Source organism: Wyeomyia smithii, chromosome 3 (assembly GCF_029784165.1).
Source record: "Wyeomyia smithii strain HCP4-BCI-WySm-NY-G18 chromosome 3, ASM2978416v1, whole genome shotgun sequence".
Lineage (NCBI taxonomy): Eukaryota > Metazoa > Arthropoda > Insecta > Diptera > Culicidae > Wyeomyia > Wyeomyia smithii.
The window spans coordinates 242244784-242264400 of NC_073696.1; the positions used below are offsets into that span (position 1 = coordinate 242244784).

Here is a 19617-nt window from a genome sequence, read left to right on the forward strand (position 1 = left end):
CTGATTAATCGAAATATGTGTTCAACAAAGCTCTACATTTTTCAATTCCAAAATAGTTAGCATCACAAAATCACAATTTTCCGCATTTTGGTGAACGCCTAGCTTATTTTTCGATTCGATTGCTGTAAGAATTAAGAAAATCTGTTGGAAACTGACTGAGACTCGTAGGTGTACATATTTTTTCAAATTTGTACCACTATATATGTTGCCGTAAAAAATTAAAACACAAAGAGATTAAAAAATTAAAACACAAAGAGATTCTAAGAAATCGATCATCTCAGATGTTTTTCAAACTAATTATTTTCAGATAGACCATTTGATAGCTTGAATTTTTTCTAAACAAATCAAAGTAGGCGCTCTTAGGGATTTTTTTCCCTAATATTTTTTTTTGTTTTCTCTCTGGAAGTACGGTAATGACAAAAGTTATAGAGGAGGTGTCAGGATATAATTTCTGGGATTTTTTTTTGAATTTTCCTACACTGAAAAAAAATCATTTTAAAAATGAAAAGTGATTAAAAAACAATCATGATTTTTTTTTCAAAATTAGTTTTTTTAGATAGACAATTAAGTTGTCTAAAACTCTTCAGAAAAACCAAAGTGGGTACACTTGAGAGTGGTTTTATATATCTTTTTTTTTCTTGAGCATGCTCAATTTGATTCATTCAAAAGTGTTTTATGAGTTGAATTTGGAGTCGTGCAGTCGCTCATTTCGTAGTCGCTCCTTCGTGATGGATCTCAGCTAGTAAAGTTGCACATGGAACTACATATAGATGGCTATTCGGGAAAAATTCACCATCTCCAATGTACAATGTACAACATTTTGTAAAGATCGATTACGGTGCCGCACACGTAGCCGTAGTGTCCTCAGTAAAGTTGTTCCATTATTTATTCTCCATGTTATAAAAGTTGCAATCATGTGATTAATCCACTTGAAATGAAATGAATTTTATTTTTCTCATTTTGAAATATAAAAATCCACTTTGTTCAGTAGAGCTGTAGCACATTTTACAAGAAACAACTTTTTTGAAGACATTATATATCTATCTACCTATTCAAACGGACTTCCGTGAAGTTTTCTCTAGATTACCTCTTAAAATCATTTTTTTTCATTTTAAGCTTTTATAATGTTTTTTTTTTACAAATTTTCAATGACCTGCGATATTGTTCACTATAACGAGACAAAAAATTTCTTCGAAGCAAGTTTAATTTTATCTACTAAAATAATGCACTCATTCACACTTATTACTTTTTTCAGAAAAATTGATTTTGGAGCCGTAGTGTTTTCAACAAAGTTGTTTTTTGATTTAGATTCAATTTTATAGAAGTTAGAATTTTGTGATTGATCTACCTAAAAGGGAGAAATGAATTTTAATTTCCTCATTTTTGACCCAAAAAACCACTTCACTGAGTAAATAGTGTCATATTTCACAAGAAACAACATTGTTGAAGACACCATACTTTTATTTGCCAATCTAAGCTCAACATTGTTTAAATCAATTTATACCGAACAACTTTCATACTCCAAAATAACATTTTTCGTTTATTTTGGCGATACTCGTTTTTTTGCTTTGTTAACTAGTAGAAGTTACCTATGATTAATATCGTGTTTCAAATTTGCGGTATAGAGGTCGCTACATCAAGTTTCGACCGTTACAGCGTCTCTACAGCACGTGTTTACTCACAATTTTCCTTTGTTTAACTGTGGGATCGGACGCCAATCGTGTCAAAGTCGCTGAGCATTGCATGTCCGATATCGCGAAAGAGACTAGGCGAAGCCTTACGTCAGATAAAAAAGTCAGAACAAGAAAATAAAGCCCAGGAAGGACAACTTTTCTGCGCAGGGATAGCTGACTGAAGGTAAAAAAAAATATAAGGGGCTTTATTATTGCGATTCCTAGGGGAGCTACGTAGCCGCAAGGTTACAGAGTCCGTTTTGTCAAGCGAATGGTCGTAGGTTCGAATCTTAGTAGAATCAGGCCATTCGATGTCAAAACTGGACTTTAAGTATGGGTTCATACTCAGGCTCCCCCCCACTCACCCTTCCTTTACGTTAAAATCTACAACACCTTTGTGTGGCTTCCTCTTAACAAGAACATAAGTCCCTCTTATTAATAAAACTGGCCAGAAGGACGCACGACGGAACTTCTCCAGGGAATTATGATATTTGGCAAGAGGAACAAGCATCGGTATAGAAGAACAGTAAGCGTGTAAAGGAAACACACAAGCACTGATAAACAATAATAATAAGCATGCCACTTCTCAATAGCGGTATTTCTAATAACAGAAGTGCGAGATACAGCAGACACCAGGGCATATCTCACAATCAGGGCTCTACATTTTCGAAACGAAACAATGAAACAGATATACTCGCGCTGTCATTTCGATTCGAACAGTTTCATTTTCACTTGATTCCTTTCGGCTACTGTCAACGAATCATTTCTTTCTCTCTTTCCCTTTTTCTTCTTTCGGATCATTGCAAATGAAACTAATGACTATTTCAATCGACTGAGAGAGTGACGGAGAGAGAGACTCTTTCCTTTCCTTCAGCGTCTCAATTGAAATTAGCACCGCATCGCGTCGTTCGACAGTAGTTTTCTAATACCGCAAGCTGTAGTTAAAACGGCAAAGGCATCCAATAAATACGTTACGCAAGTTCCGATCAATATTCCCTCCCTATTTCCTATAAAAGTACTGTATGGAAGCCTTCTGCCTCCGTCAGCGCACATTGTCACTTTCAATTGAAAATCGTCATTTGAGAGTGATGGTGATAATCTCCGCTTTCAATTGAAAAGCGTTTGTGTCAATTTCAAGCCCTTCAGTTGTCAGAATCACAGCAAGAGCTTTCGACTGGGTGTCATGTGACTCACGAAGTGTTCGAAAATGATACAAAAGCTTTTCAATTGAAAGCGACGGGTCAAAGCGTCACTATAACCTGATAATTGTCAATTGAAAATAACTTTGTCAGGCTCTGCTCACAATAGATCAACGATTCTGGTCGCAGTGAGGAAGTCCATGCAGAAAAACAAATTGCGATTCCTAAGATTTATAGCGAACTTAAAACGCGTTTTTCTCAAAACCATGTTTTCAAAATCGGCGAGCAGTAGGACTTAAAACGTTTACATCCGATTGACTTAAAATTTTAAGTGTAGCTTCTTTATTAGATTATTTAGTGAAGTACACACGATTTTAGCGATTGATTAACAACAACAAATGCGATAAACAATTAAAGTCGATTTTTTTTTGTCGAAAAAGATTTTTTTCCAAGCCGTCTTATTTTGCGAAGAAAAATTTTAAAAATATGTTTACTTCACTAGCGACACTTATGTAGATAATGAAACATTTTTTGTTTTGATTATAGGTGGAGTTGGGCACGACTTCTACTGCTCGGCACGGAAGAACTTAAAAAAAAGCGGTTCACGGCAATCGCTGCACAGCGATTTATGTAAAAAAAAATACCATTTTTTTTATTCTCCAAGAGTTGCTTAATCCAATGTTATATTTATATACCTTACATCTAAAATGTCCTTCAAAAATTATAAAAAAACCTTGTTTTGAGCATTTAGTGGATATTACCCCTTGAAATGTTATACTAAGCCAAGAGTTGAAAAGTCTAATGATAAAGATGATAAGATGCAAGAAGGTAACAATTGAAATGGTAAAAAAGTAATTCATAAAATTGAATATTCAAATCATTTTAATTGACAAAACGTTTAAAATGTCGAAAATTTTAAAATTTTGATAAAAAAAAAAAACAAAAAGTCATAGACGAATTTTGTAAAGATCCAGTTATTCAAGTTAAATAGTCGAAAAGTCTAATGAGTCATGGAGTAAAACGGTCAAAGAGTCACCCTGTTTATACTTCAAAAAGTTGAAGCATAGAAAATTTAAAAGGTCAACAGGCCAGAAAGCGAATAAGTGAAAAAGCAAAAAGTCAAGAGGGGCCATCCACATACCACGTGGACAGCCTGGGGGGGGGAGGGGGGGTTGGTAATGTCCACGGTCCTTACAAAAAAAAGCATTTATATGGGCATTTGTCCACGGGAGGGGGGGGGGGGGTAAAAATCGTCAAAAATTTGTCCACGTGGTATTAGGATGGCCCCAGAGAGTAACAAGTTGAAAAATTATGAGCTTATCAAAAAGTCAAATTTCAGAAGGCAAATAAACCAAAAAGTCAAATCGTCAAGTGAAATAGTTAAAACGTCTAATGGGTTGTAAAATCAAAAAGTTAAAGAGTCACCAAGTTAATAAGTCGACAGTCGTTAATAAGTCAACAAGTGGATAAGTAAACAAGAAAATGAGTGAAAAAGTTAATAAATTGAAATCTGAGGAAGAGAATAAGTTAATAAGTAAATGAGTAAATAAGTAGTAAATAAGTGAATAAATGTATATATGAATAAGTGAATTAGTGATTGAGTGAAAAGTGAATAAGTGAATAAGTGAATGAATGAATAAGTGAATAAGTGAATAAGTGAATAAGTGAATAAGTGAATAAGCGAATAAGTGAATAGGTAAATAAAGGGATAAGTGAATAAGTGAAAAGGTCAATAACTCAATAACTCTATAAGTTGCAAGAAAGTTAAGTCAATAACTCAATGAGTCAATAAGAAAAAGACAAACACTCAAAAACTTTGAAAGTAATTGAAATAGTCATGGTGTGAAAAAGTGTAAAATTCCCTTTGATAAAAATCAACACTGAAACATCAAATAACTGGTGATCGATAAAAAATGAGAATTTATTCATCGATATAATAAAAAAAAGTTTTTTGAAACAATTTAATATTTTCTATTAAAAACATACCGGTTGTTCTTTAAACAAAGCCAGTAAATGTTGGTAAACACAAGAGCGCTGGAGGGCATTGACATCCATTTTTCGGATGTCATTCCGAATGCTCGTGGCAGTGGTTAAAATTATCAATTGAGTTTCATGACAATGAAACTCTGCAACTTCTGCGCGTAGTTGATACATGTTGCCATGACTATCGGTTTCACTACCTGATATACGATATAAACAAAATTGTCCATCGTTATTCGGCGTCTCAAAGTGAACATACAATATGAGAGATAATGAAACGGAAGATTTTCGGATCAGTTTATTTATCAATTCTAACGTAGCAACCGAGAAAGTGAAACTCAAAGATAAAAAAATCAATTTCGCTTGACGGTGCTGACTTTTTTCAAAGTGTTTTTAAAAAATATTTATTTCGTTTCTAAAAAAAAAAACCTTAAATGAGTATTTATAGTGGAAGCATTTCTTGTGATAATGGTGACATCAGAACAAGAAAGCGTAGTTCAGGTATGTTTACTAATTGAAAGTTTTGAACGTTGCAAAAAAGTGCTTTAACATCAAAACCCGTGTTTTAGGAAAGCGTACGTTGCAGGACATTGCGTTCATTGCACGTGATGGAAATGCTAGGCGATGTCAGATTGATGTCGAAAGCGAATGCAACCATTTCCAAGCGGCTTTGGACGTCGGGAATTTCATACGTCATTTCCGTACTAAGCATCCTTTCGAAGCGTTTAAACACGGCTTACTCAAGGAAGCCTGAATATATTTGAATACCAATGGTGTTCAATGAATTGAGTTTCATTTAGACTTGTAATTGTAATATATGGTAAAACTTAAATAAGAAATATCCACTATATAAAAATGGAATTCCGTAACGCTTGATCTTATTGATGTTATTGCCTCCGTCTCAGTGGTGTACAGTCACCACCATCATTTTAAATCGTTCTAAATCAAAAAAATCAGCGGTTAAATGTGGGTTTTTTTTTTACCATAAAAATGTTTGTTAACGTTCAGGAAAGACATTTGGGGAAAAATAAAAGTATCTGATTACTAAAACTTGAGATTTTATTCACGAAACTACGTAAAACAAGCAAAAATATGACTTTTTATGCTGAATTTGCCTCTAAATCAAAATTCAAAGCGATGACATGTGATTTTTTTTTACATTAAAATGTTTTTTAACGTTCAGGAAAGACATTTGAGGAAAAATAACAAGTATCCGATTACTAAAATTTTAAATTTTATTCACAAAACTACGTAAAACATGCAAAATTATGACTTATTATGCTGAATTTGCCTCCAAATCAAAATTTAAAGCGATGACATGCGATCATTTTTTCATTAAAATGTTTGTTTATGTTCAAAAAAACATTTGAGAAAAAATAATTAGTATCTGATTACTAAAACTTGAGATATTATTCACAAAACTACGTAAAACATGCAAAATTATGACTTATTATGCTGAATTTGCCTCTAAATCAAAATTCAAAGCGATGACATGCGATTATTTTTCCATTAAAATGTTTGTTTATGTTAAAAAAAGACATTTGAGGAAAAATAATTAGTATCTGATTACTATAACTTGAGGTATTATTCACAAAACTACGTGAAACATGCAAATTCATGATTTTTTTGCTGAATTTGCCTTTAAATCAAAATTCAAAGCAATGACATGTGATTCTTTTTTCATTAAAATGTTTGTTAACGTTCAGAAAAGACATTTGAGGAAAAACAATAAGTATTCGATTACTAAAACTTGAGATTTTATTCACAAAACTACGTAAAACATGCAAGTTCATGACTTTTTTGCTGAATTTGCCTCTAAAAAAAAATTTAAAGCGATGACATGTGATTCTTTTTTCATTAAAATGTTTGTTAACATTCAGGAAAGACATTTGAGGAAAATTAAAAAGTATATGAAAACTTAAAAACTTGAAAAAACTTGAGATATTAATCAAAAAACTACGTAAAACATGCGAAACTATGACTTTTTATGCTGAATTTGCCTCTAAATCTAATTTCAAAGCGATGACATGTGATTTTTTTTCATTAAAATGCTTGTTAACGTTCAGGAAAGACATTGGAGGAAAAATAAAATGTATGTTTGATGATGATTTTCTGTATACAACACAACAATATTGCACGCTAGCCTTCTAATAGCGTTCTCGATCAACCAGATTAGTTGAGAAAATTCGTTATCGATATTGTTTTTAGCACATTTTACATGTTATAGGATAAGCACAACGACACACCGTGCCCCAGAGCTGAGTCGAAAAAAAATCCAGTTCGAGAAGATTCTCGACCTGATCGGGGATCGAACCCGATATCACAACCGTGTGAGAGTCAATCGACATCGCTAACCACAGAGCCACGAGGACCACATACAGCATACAGAATGCAGAAAATCACCTCAAAATACTTTTTTTTTCAATTTATACGTATTATACGTATACATGTGAAATTTTGACTTTTTATGCGCAATTCGCCTCTGAATCAAAATTCAATGATATGTGTTTTTTTTTCAATAAAATGTTCGTTGTTCTTTCAACATCTACAATTTTTTTGCAGAATAATTCATGTATCGAGCCTAAACATTTTACATTTCTGATGTTTTCGTAGTTTTGTGAATAGTTACATATTACGGCATTCGATTTACTTTTGTACTTTTGAATTTGAATTTGGTTTTTATTAGAGAGCTTTCAACCTGTAGGTCGTTCAGCTCTTAACCTTACTTTTTTACGTTAATCCAAACTAGAACTCTTGGGACTTTTAGCTGGAAGAACGGTTACGATTCATTGGTTTGAATATCGATTAAGAGGCAGCTTAAGCATTAAAAATCTTTTATTATCCTTTTTACTACTTTGGTGGCTTAAAAAATGGCGACTTCTGGTTTCAGGAAAACCTAAACCTAAAGTGATATTTGGCCAACAATTTCAATACTTCCGAAAGTGGAACTCCATGCGTTATTTATAGCGATGACATGTGTTTTTTTTTCATTAAAATGTTTGTTAACTAAATTCGATTACTAAATTTGAGATATTATTCACAAAACTACGTGAAACATGCAAATTTATGACTTCTATAGTGATATTTGGCCAACAATTTCAATACTTTCGAAAGTGGAACTCCATACGTCATTTTGAAATCCAAAATGGTGACTTACAGTTTCTGTACTGCCGCGCATAGCATGTCAGTCCCATTTGCATTTTCAGCAAGCCGAGAAAAACGCGTTTTTATATGATTTCATACCATTGCATCTTATGAGATGGGACAATATGTTTGGATGTTTTCCGGAAGTTTTTCAGAACAAAGTTGTTGAGTCCATCTATTGTTACGAGACTATGCATAGTTAGCTACTATTTCCGCGTATTATCTCAATTTTAGTGAAAATGCAAATGGGACTGACTTGCTATGCGCGGCAGTGTAAATCAGCCCAAAATCACGAAAAACAATCCAATATGGGTATTTACGTTCTGTGCGTTCTCAGAATATAGAAGTACTTAAAGTGATGGTGGAAGTATAGGATGTGAATTATATTTTTGAAGTGAGTTGAGCTAATGCAGCAATGATATAAAAAAAAATCTATTTTTGAAACCTTTGATTCCGAGCATCGCCGGGAACGTTCAACTAGTCATTTATAAAAAATAACGTAATGACTTAGTTGATGAATTTAGATTTCGATAAATATTATAAATTATAATGGTATGATTGCTGCTATGCTTTTATATGTTTAGAGCTATTGTTAGACAGTCGGTTGCAGATCATACGCGCGAATCCCGTTACAGGAGAGACTGTCAGTAGGATCATAGCACTAGCCTTGTAAATTGTCTTGTATATATAACGGTTGGCTGCTAAGTCTGTGTCAAGAAAAGGTCAAGTTCCGACAGTATTCAGTACAAGTTACGAACAGTAGTATTCAATTTCGGTTCTGTGAAGGTGAAAATGATTTTCAGTTTCAACATCATACAAACGACAGTGAACTTTAACTAAGGAATGAATCCCAACAAATGTGTTCATCGAAAATCAATAGTTTGATCTGTTTAGAGACCGTTGTCATGTTACAATTTATGTTTGTGTATAGAATAGATATTTAACGTAAAGGTTGCCTTGATATCAGTCTGTTTGAGTTTCTAGGTGGTGATTTTTTTCAGCACTGGCTCGTGGTCAGCTGCTTGGTGTTCGTGGTTCCGTTCCAAGGGTACATACGGTATCTATTTGTCCTCGAGGTACGCTAACGTCTTCTTGGCGTAATGGGAAGACGTCTTGTCCAGCTAAAAGACGATGCTCCTTCAAAAAAGGAACTAGAATCCTCTCCAGGCACTCCTCTTGGTAACGCAAACTCATACCGTGCTTGTTGTCGAAAAGCTTTTTCAGAAAATCTTTCTTCTTTTTCGTAATTCTTTTCGCTGGACGGTCACTACCGGTTTTCCGCTCATGATTGAATGATCCCAGGATCCAGTAACGGGGCACATTTCCGCCCCATAAGTGGTCTACTGAACTTTTTTCCTTGACTTTCATGCGTTTTGAGAGCCGTAATGCCTATTGTTTCGACGCCATCTTTGATCGTACTGACAGCACCCGAGCGAAAACAAACGAGCGACTCGTTTCTAAGAAGCCCTTAGCGCAATTCTCGGTGAGAAATTTTTTAGGCTCTTTACTTTTTTTACAAAAGGGTAGTGAAATTATTTTCATTTTCTATTGAACACCCGTTAGTTAGAAAGCCAAGACGTCGAATAGACGAAAAGTGAAAAAGCAAGAAAATTCAAAGAGTCAAAATATCGAAGAGTTAATAAATCAACAAGTCAATAAATCAAAAAATCATTTCTCAATAAGACAAAAATCAAACGGTTAATAAAATCATAAAATCACGTAGCCAAAAAGTCAAAAAGTTAAAAATTCAGAAATCTAAATTTTAAGAAAGCAAAATCAGCAAATAAAAATCAAAGTTGAACTTCCTACTGAAGAACGATGCCAGTTTAAAATTCAACAACTGACAAGAACTGCCGAAAATAAGTAGAATAGCCTACGAAGTCGAAAAGTTGAATTTAAAGTTGAGAACTAAAAAGGTTAATCAGTCCAAACGCCGAAAAGGCTTCATTCAAACAGTCAAAATGTCAGAAATTTATAGAGATAGGGTAACGGGGGTATTTTGGCCAGCTTTGAGAAATGTTCGCACAGTTTATTAAAAACAAACACAATTTTTTAACATAAATACCTACTCTATTATACCATTGTTAAAAGCTAAGTGTCTATTTTATTATACATTGTTCAATACTGCAATATATTGAAAAATGTCCTAGAAATATCAAAATTTCTACGAAGTACTAAAAACATATTTTGGTCCACCAAATTTTTACTTCGGCCCACCTTTATATCTACAGATGTGTATGGAAATAGTTCGGACTAATTATATTTAAGATCATCATCGGTATTTTTAGAGCAAAAATAGTGGATTTGAGGAGAACATCCTTCTGCTGTGAATTTTTGTAAATTTTAGGCTTCTAAAAATGAAATGATTTGGCTTATAACGGTTTGACAGGCATTCTCATCCAATTTCATATCGTTAAATGTGATAAATTAAGAAGTAATTACCTGTAAATTGTCACAAGTTGCTTTTGCTTGCAACGGCCGAACGGTAATAAAGGGAGATGTCAAAACTTGGCATGGCCAAAATATGTTTGCTTCAGAAAGAGGCAAACATATTTCGGCCATGCGTTTAACCACTTTTTCAACTTTTTCCAACATGTTAGAGTATACAAACTGTTTCTTTGACATTTTATTGATGTTACTACAACAACGAATTGTTTCAAAAGCATACATATTTGTTACAATAGCTTCCGGATGTTGACTTGTATATTACCACTTCCTCTCAAATTTGGGTTGACACAGCCATGAGTTTGAATATGTATGAACTAATTCCAAAATAACACTACCTAGAGCCAGTTTTTCGCCGAAAATTATAGTGTAGTATGATTCTTAGGTGTGTTATCCAATGTTGCATGCATAGTTTTCTAACATTCATTGAATTTATCAGATAAAATTCGTAAAATGTTACCGGGTGGGCCAAAATATGCATGTGGGCCAAAATACCCCCGTTACCCTACTAGTTGAACGTTTCCCAGCGATGCTCGGGATCAATGGTTTCAAAATTAGGAATTATTTTTTATAATTCATTGCAGTACTAGCACAACTCATTTCAAAAATATTTCACATCTTGTACGTCCATCATCACTTTAAGTACTTTAATATTCTGAGAACGTACAAAACGAAACCCATGTTGGATTGCATTTTGTGATTTTGTGCTCTTTTACAGAAACTGGAAATCGCCATTTCGGATATCAAAATGACGTATTGAGTTCTACTTTCGGAAGTATGGAAATGGTTGGCCGAATACCACTTCAGGTTATTTTCCTGAAACCAGAAGTCGCCATTTTGGAAAATGATGTGTGGGGATATCCCAGTTCCGAACATACCAAATTCGGGTGATGTCCGGATATTCGATAATCGTTTAAAATAAAACCTCTTTTTATGTAACTTTTGAAAGAAAGAAATCGAAGTAATAAAAATTGAGCATGATCATTCATGCTTAGTTCTCTTCTATAATGATATCTAAAAAGATGACATGTGAATTTTTATAACGAAAATGTTTGTTGGTGTCCAAAGAAACACGTCTGAGAAGAAAACAAAACTACGTAGAAATTAAAAAAAAAATGCATAAGTCGCCTCCTAATCGATGTTTAAACCACTGAAATGCGGCTTTTCCTCTAGCTAAATGTCCCAAGATCTAGGTTAGGTAAAAGTAAAAAGAGTAAATCGAATCCCGTAATGTGTTACCATTCACAAAACTGCAAAAACATCGGAAATGTAATTTTGTTCTGCTTGATTCGCACATAATCAAAACAAGGATTTTTCTCCAAGAAAGTACTTGCAGATGTTGAAGGAACAACGAACATTTTATTGAAAAAAAAATCACATTTCATCGCTTAAAATTTTAATTTAGAGGCGAATTGAACTTATGCTCAAAAAGTCAAAATTTTGCATGCATTATATGTATAATATATATATATATATATATATATATATATATATATATATATATATATATATATATATATATATATATATATATATATATATATATATATATATATATATATATATATATATATATATATATATAAAATTTCAAAAAGAGTATTTTAATGTGTTTTTCTGTATGCAGAAAATTATCTTCAAACATTGAAGTATGTACGTAGTTTTTAAAGTAACATCTCAACTTTAACCCTCTAGTACCCAAATTAATTTTTAGACGGACTTCGAAAAAATCACTATTAAGCCTCATAAACATTTTTTATGTTCTTATTGAAGCTTTTTAGAGGTTCGACTGAGGATCGCCTAGAGGCGGCACTGGGCACTAGAGGGTTAATCAATAAGATACCTATTATTTTTTCTCAAATGTCTTTCCTGAACATTAACAAACATTTCGATGAAAAATAATTACATATCATAGCTTTGAATTTTGATTTAGAGGCAAATCGAGCCCAAATATTCACGATTTTGCATGTTTTACATAGTGTTATTTTTACTCAAAAGCCTTTCCTAAACACAAGCAAACATTTTGAATCAAAAAATTATACATCATAGCTGTGAGACAAATTGAGCCTAAAAAATCATGGTTTTGCTCTTCATGTGCTTTGTGAAAAATATTACTATTTTGCATGTTCCACGTAGTTTTGTGAATAATATCGCGAGTTTTAGTAATGAGATACCTGTTATGTTATGATAATGATAATGTTATGAAAAAAGAATCACATGTCATCACTTTGAATTTTGATTTGGAGACGAATTAAGTATAAAAAGTCATAATTTTGCATGTTTTACGTAGTTTTGTGAATAATAGCTCAAGTTTTAGTTACCAGACAACTATTATTTTTTCTCAAATGGCTTTCCTGAACATCAGCGAACATTTTCATGTAAAATACCTACTTGTAACCGCTTATTGTTTTGATTTAGAACGATTCAAAATGATGATGATTACTGTACACCTCAGAGACGGAGGGAATAATATCAATAAGATCAAGCGTTACGGAACTCCATTTTTATATAGTAGATTTGAAGGCAAACAGTTGAAACTTAAGAGAGTTAAAATAAAAAGTCAGAGTGTAAAATAAAGGAAGAGTCAAAAGGATAGTCAGAAAGTCAAAAAGATAAAATGTAATAAGGAAAGTACTCAATAAATGAGAAAACCCAAAATCGAAATGTAACATAACTTCATCAAAATATTAACAAATCAATAAACTTAAAATTTGAGAAGTTTAACAGTTTAACAGTCAAAGTTTAAAGAAAAATCAAAAACTTGAATTGTACAAAAGCAAAATATTCAAAGCGTCAAAAAGTCAAACAGCAGCCGTAAAGCCAAAAATAAAATTTTGAAATTCAAGAAATCGAAAAGGCAAGCAGCTAAAAAGTATATCAAAGGTCTTAAATTTAAATAAATAGAATATCAAAAAACTGAAAAGTAAAAAAGACAGAAATTAAAATAGCTATTAGAAATCAAAAACTTAAAGTCAAAGAGTATTGAAATCGAAAAGACGTAATGTTATTTAAAACCAGACGAAACTAAAGTCACAAAATTTCAAAAATTTCGAATTAATTCGAAATTAAAATGGTTGAATAGCCGAAAATCAACTTAAAACTTAGGAGTGAACATTTTTGATTCATTAGTAAAACCATTTGTAATTCGCAGAACACATTTTTACTGTTTTGACCTTTTTACAACGTCCGATTTGCGATGCACTAATACTAATGAGCAGTTGTTTCTTGTTGCTTAAATCAAGCCTTTAGTGCCAAATAACCTTCTGAAAATCAAATTATCCTAACGTGTTATTCGTCCTTCATCTGGATGCCCCAGGGCCGGCAACAGATTTATTCGGCGAAAGAAATCCGATCCGATTTTCGCGGGATTTTCCTTTGTCTTTTTTGTGTGTGCAGGAGACGTTCCAAGCCGAGCGAAGGGACAGACCATTGAACCCAAATCTCTCGAAGGGTAGCATTTCTCAGGAAAGACAGTAGTGCGACAATATAGCGGTGTGTTTTATTCATATGGAAAGGACACCCAGACCCGGATGAAGTTCATTTCTGGAATGCGGGACTTAGCCTAATCAGATGGGAACTGTAAATGTAAAATACTCGTTTTTCATACTACGAACTTAAATAACGAAACTCAACGCCAACAACGGGAGAGAAATTTTCGTGCAATAAACTTTTCAATTAATCATGCTGAAACCTGCATGATAAAATCTGTTTCAGAATTTTTCTTTCAAGACGATAGATTCATCATTCATGTTAAGCCCGATAAACGTTTAGCTCGAGGTGTTGAATCGAGCAGAACCTGAAAATTTATATCGACCCAAAGGACAAATCGGACAGAAATAAAGTGCTCCACGTCAGGTTACTAATATTTAATGAAAAGCTGGTTCTAGAAGCGCTCCGGGCCAACTCCTTCCGTTTCGCCCTCGGTGGTTTGCTGTGAACTTTCTTGGCAGCGCTAGAAAGCGAATCCGGGGATAATTCTGATTCATGGCAGAACGAGTGGTCTGTTTTCCCTCCAGCATCACAGCGGAAAATATTACGTGAGCATAAATGAAAAGCTACAACTCTCCGGTGGGGCAAAAAGCCTTTTCAACGTGTTTCGGCGAAAAAAACGGTACAGAGGCATTCGTAAAGTAGCAATCGAATAACAATAGGCCACTCGGTTTGCTTCTCTTCTACGCAAAAATCCTAAGGGAAAAGTAACGCGGGGGCTTATTTATGGATCTCATATTTTCTCCATTTAACATTGTGATAATAGATTATTTATGCCGCAATATTACAACTTTAAACCAGTTATTTAATTTCTCAAAATGAAATTAAAATCTCAGGTTTATCTACTTCAAAACCAGCAGATTTTATTGCTATTTTATGACCAACAAAAAGTAAACTATAAATAGAAAAATATACACAACTTTTGGGCACTGGTTTCGTTTACTGCTGCCGCAGCGTATTAAAGCCACACACGAAAAATCAAATATCGTGCCACTGGAACGCTTAGGTTTTTCTCCTACACCCACATGCTACACGAGACCGGTCGTCAAAAGTTTGTTACGAGGATTATTTTACTGCCGCTTTCGAAAATGAGTTTGCGGAGAATTTCGAAGGGGAACAGACGAAAAACATCGGTCTAGCATGGTGCCGGAGTCGGAGATCGTCGATTTCGTGTTGCAATTCGTTGGTTTTACGGCACACAAAAAAAGTTGGATTACCTAGTTGTGTGGTAGGGCGAAAAAAATGAATGAATTTTATAGCTTTTGCGAGTTGAATCCCACTTCAAATGCTTCTACTAAATTGTGTTCGTCCTTTTTTTCACAAAAGTATATCAGCTATCGCAAAAAAGTCATGATACGTGACAAAAAAAAACAGCCTTCGAGTTAATAACAGATAACGATTGATTTCAATCAGTCAAAACAGACAGTCATCAATCATCATGTAGTTAAAAATTCAAATTAACACACAGGACTTGAAAATAAACTCCGATATAAACCTCCCATCGCCGGGGATAGACCCGCAGTAAACACGATGAAGCTGGCGCGGCTATTTTCTCCTAGACGGCGTGTCCTGCAGCTAGGACTCAAACTGCTGCAGCGCATTAGTTTGTGGGGTGATAACCATCGATTCAAGTATACATACGTTCTACTGTCGAGTTTCATCGCCATAACTTGGCTCATTCCGAAGATCATTTTTGGATCTGGCAAGGATGGTTTTGAGTCTTTTCTAAGGAACATCGCCGAGATTTTTTTTCTAACCGAGAACTTTATCGCGCTTGGCTGTTTTGTTTTGCGACGTCGGTCATTCGAACGGCTGGTTGATGTTCTAGAACGCATCTTCAACCGTCACTGGCCGGATGCTTTGCGGGTGGAGATTGATGCGATCATTCAGGAGCTGGAGAAGGCTTCCAGGTCTTATGCAACTTATATGTCCACAATGTTGGTCATCTTTGTAGTCAGTCCAGTGTTATTTACGGTTATGAAAATAGTTCTGTGGGAAGAAGCAGAACGGGGCGATTTTGTGCTGATTAACGAGACACAGTGAGTTAACGAATATTACAGTTTATTAAGCGTTGGCATTAAAAGGAATTTTCTGCAGATTCTACTGGCTGGATGTTCGTCGTAACTCAGTGCATTATTGTATATTCACTACGCTCTGTTTTGTGGCATCGAGCTGTTCGGCATACATTCTAACCCTTAAGGGATCACTCTTCCAAGTGATAATACGGTACGGTTACAGATTGTTTGAGCTTGTGACGAAAAGAATTGCCTCGATGGCGCAGTTGGACCAAGTTGATGAACGAAGGGCAGAACTACGGGAAATTATACAGCTTCATCAGATGGCGTTGGAATATCTTGAGCATCTGGAGAGTACCATGAGTTTCATCTTGTTGAACCAAACCTTGAGCTGTTTGTTAGTTTGGTGTCTGATGTTGTTCTATGTTTCATCGGTAAAGCTGAAAGTTACTTCGAAAGCTTGTTATTAATCGTAATACTAATTTTTAGAACTTTGGACTGGACGCTGCAAACGTGTTGATATTGTTTATTGTGCTGCTGGTGGAAATGTATGTTTTCTGTAAAAATGGCACAATCCTTAGTGAGAAGGTGACTAGTTATTTAACTTTTTTAAATTGAGTGTTGATTGTTTGTTTTCATTTGTGTAGGCCGCAGAAGTTGCAAATGCTATTTATTTCTACGATTGGTACATGGACCCCGTTGATTTGCAGCAAAAAATATTGTTGATAATCCAACAGGCCCAAAAACCTACCGGAATAACTGCGGCTAGGTTCTACTATATCAACATTCAAAGGTTCGGTGCGACGGCCCAAGCTACGTACTCATATTATTTGATTCTAAAAAATAGATTCTAGAATGGTAATATTCAGGTATAACCGAAGAGTTTCATACATTGTGATTACAGTGATACTCGCAATATTTGTTAAAATATTTTCATTATTCTGATGCATTGCTGTTTTTCGAAATCGAAACGAAAATCATAGTTGGATGCTACTTCGATTTGGCTTCGTTCCGGTTTCTCCGATGGTTCGGAAAACTCGGGGTGAAAACTCTGTCAGTTTCAATTAATTTCAGTATTAATTTAAGTAACAACTTAACGATTGAAACCTTTGTAACTAAAAACTGTTCTGATTTTTTTTATATTATTTGATGTATGATTCTCATAAACAGAAGTCTCCTATAAAAAGTCCTTAACATTCGTTATTTTAATTATCTGGAACTTTTGAAGTGAACAAATTTTACCAATATTGTTATATTGATTCAATTTTCGAAGCCCATTTTTTTATTGAAATAGTTGCTCTATGAAATGAAGACAAATGTAGTCAAGGTAACAGTGGAGCAGCATTGTTGATAAATATTGAGAAAACTAGGGGACACAGGTTGCTGCCTTGTGGAACTCCTGAAATATGTACATATTCCGAAATAATTGATCATTCCTTCACACAAGCTCTCTGGTTAGTCAAACAAACTAAAACCAACTAGATTAAACCATGGTACATTCTATCTGATACAGACTTCAGGTGAATAAAATCAGTTCAAAACACACAATCTACGGTTTGTACATAGCGAGAGACAAACTGCGTCAAATTTGTGGTTTGAAAACAGTAACACCGTCCCAGTAGTTTATATGGTCAAAAATCCATATCAAAGACAAGGAGATTGCGGGTTCAAGTTCCGTCTGGATGCGGTATAATTTTTCAAGTCTGTATCATATAGGCGAGGGGCTAGCTAGCCAACCACGCTCGAGGCCTTGGTTCGAATCTTACCGCCGAAATCGGCGTCGGTGATTGGCATAATAATGGTGGCGGAACTAGACCGACCGGTAATAAGCGAGAATTAAAAAAGTCTGTATCATATTTTCAGTTCGCTTAATTTTCGTTTACCCAGCTGCACACACTGTCTGCCTCTAATGCAAATGCATAAGTAATTAAATTAAAGGACTCTGATCCTCCCGGTGGCGCTCTACGGACATGAATCGTGGACGTGGAAGCAGGCCGATCGACGAGCGCTTGGGGTCTTCGAGCGTAGAATCCTGCGATCAATACTCGGAGGCAAACTACAGAACGGGGTGTGGCGCAGGCGCATGAATCACGAGATGTACGAAGTATACAAACACGCTGATACAGTCATACCTCGGTATAAGGCAACCTCGATATAACTTAACTCGGTATAACGTAACTTTTACCGCAATATAACGTAACTTTGAAAATGTATTGAAATAGAAAATAAATGATACAGCAACTGTTTTTGGGGTATAAATTGCTTCAAAAAAAGTGTGTGGTAAGTTTTATAATTCATAAAACTAATACGAAAATTGTCCTAAATGGACATAAGAAAGGTTTAAAAATACTAACAGGTGATGGAAAATAGGTTTTCTCGCATCCCTCAGTATCAATTCACAGTCTTGCATCAATTAGAAAAAAAATATTTTTTTTTGCTTGTTAAAATTTTCTCTAAATGGGCATAAGAAAAGTTAAAAAATACTGATAGGTGATGGGGAATAGGTTTTCGCGCATCTTTGAGTAACCGTCAACAGTCTTGCATCAATTTAAAATTTTTTATTTTTGCTCATTGAAAACTGTCCTAAACGGGCATAAGAATGGTTTAAAACTACTGATAGGTGATGGGAAATAGGTTTTCACGCATCTTTGAGTAACCTGTGTATCAATTGAAGAAAAAATTTTTTTTTGCTTCTGTAAATATTTCTAAATGGACATAAGGTTTAAAAATATGGGTTTTCGCGCATTTTTGAGTAACCATTAACATTCTTGCATAAATTAAAAAAAATTTTTTTTGCTTCGATATAACGTAACGAAAATAAAAATGAAGTTGCCTTATATCGAGGTATGACTGTAATGTCAAGCTGTTGAAACACGGCAGGTTATAGTGGGCTGGCCATGTAGTACGGATGGCGGATGAGCGACCGGCAAAGATTATATTTGGTAGAGAACTGGATAGAGGCCGACGACTTCGAGGCAGACCGCGCACGCGCTGAATATGTGCTGTCGACGAGGATGCCAGAGCAGCGGGTATAAGGGGAAACTGGAGAGTAGCAGCCCAAGACCGAGATTTGTGGAGACGTATTCTGGATTCGGCATTGGATCTTAATGATCTGTCGCCATAAAAGTAAAGTAGGTACGTAATTAAATTATTAATAAATAATTAAAATGGACAACGAATGAAGAAGATATATTTTCCCCTGAAAAAGTCACTGATCAGTGACGAAACGTCGGACAGTATATAATAGGTCGTTCTACTTTTTTGTCACTGCTCAGCTGAAAGTAAAATAATATTTCAACATTCAACATTACGGGCGCTGCATTGTTAGCATTGTAAACTTATTCAAGAGAGGCAACAAAATCCGTGAAAATTTTCTGAAACCGTTAGCGATATTGAAAACATGACTGTTGAAACGATTTTGTGATGTTTAAAATCGATATAGTTTGTGAAGTTTGATATGAAACTTTCAATATACAATATTTTATGATAAAACTAGAGCTAGGGCTTTTATTTGATTAAAATTTTGATCGCCATCTTGATTTTGTCCGCCATCTCAAATGTTATCACATGAACGCGTTTTTTGGCCATGTTTGCATCTACTAATGTTACTGTAAACTGTTATAAAATCTTGTAAAATGCAAGAAAAAAGAGGTGAGCATTGAAGTTAAGCTGCTACTATAACCGTTTATTTGTTATATAACATGGTCTTTAATTTAACCGATGGTTTCAAGT

General features: G+C 34.5%; 1 protein-coding gene across 1 annotated transcript; it reads left to right on the top strand.

The window, feature by feature from the left end:
- Nucleotides 1-15400: 15400 nt before the first annotated feature.
- On the top strand, nucleotides 15401-16978 carry LOC129729159 (odorant receptor 13a-like). The gene is made up of 4 exons (XM_055687643.1): nucleotides 15401-15909; nucleotides 15968-16319; nucleotides 16375-16473; nucleotides 16533-16978. The coding sequence occupies exons 1-4, from the start codon at nucleotides 15401-15403 to the stop codon at nucleotides 16737-16739; spliced, it is 1167 nt and encodes a 388-aa protein (XP_055543618.1). The 3' UTR covers nucleotides 16740-16978.
- Nucleotides 16979-19617: the final 2639 nt, after the last annotated feature.

What these genes read in the sequence shown, in the direction of transcription:
- LOC129729159 (XM_055687643.1), top strand. Translation starts at nt 15,401, where the DNA reads ATGAAGCTGGCGCGGCTATTTTCTCCTAGACGGCGTGTCCTGCAGCTA. An exon ending in GTGCTGATTAACGAGACACA is followed by an intron (nt 15,910 to 15,967) that starts GTGAGTTAACGA and finishes AATTTTCTGCAG; the next exon opens with ATTCTACTGGCTGGATGTTC. An exon ending in TGTTGTTCTATGTTTCATCG is followed by an intron (nt 16,320 to 16,374) that starts GTAAAGCTGAAA and finishes ACTAATTTTTAG; the next exon opens with AACTTTGGACTGGACGCTGC.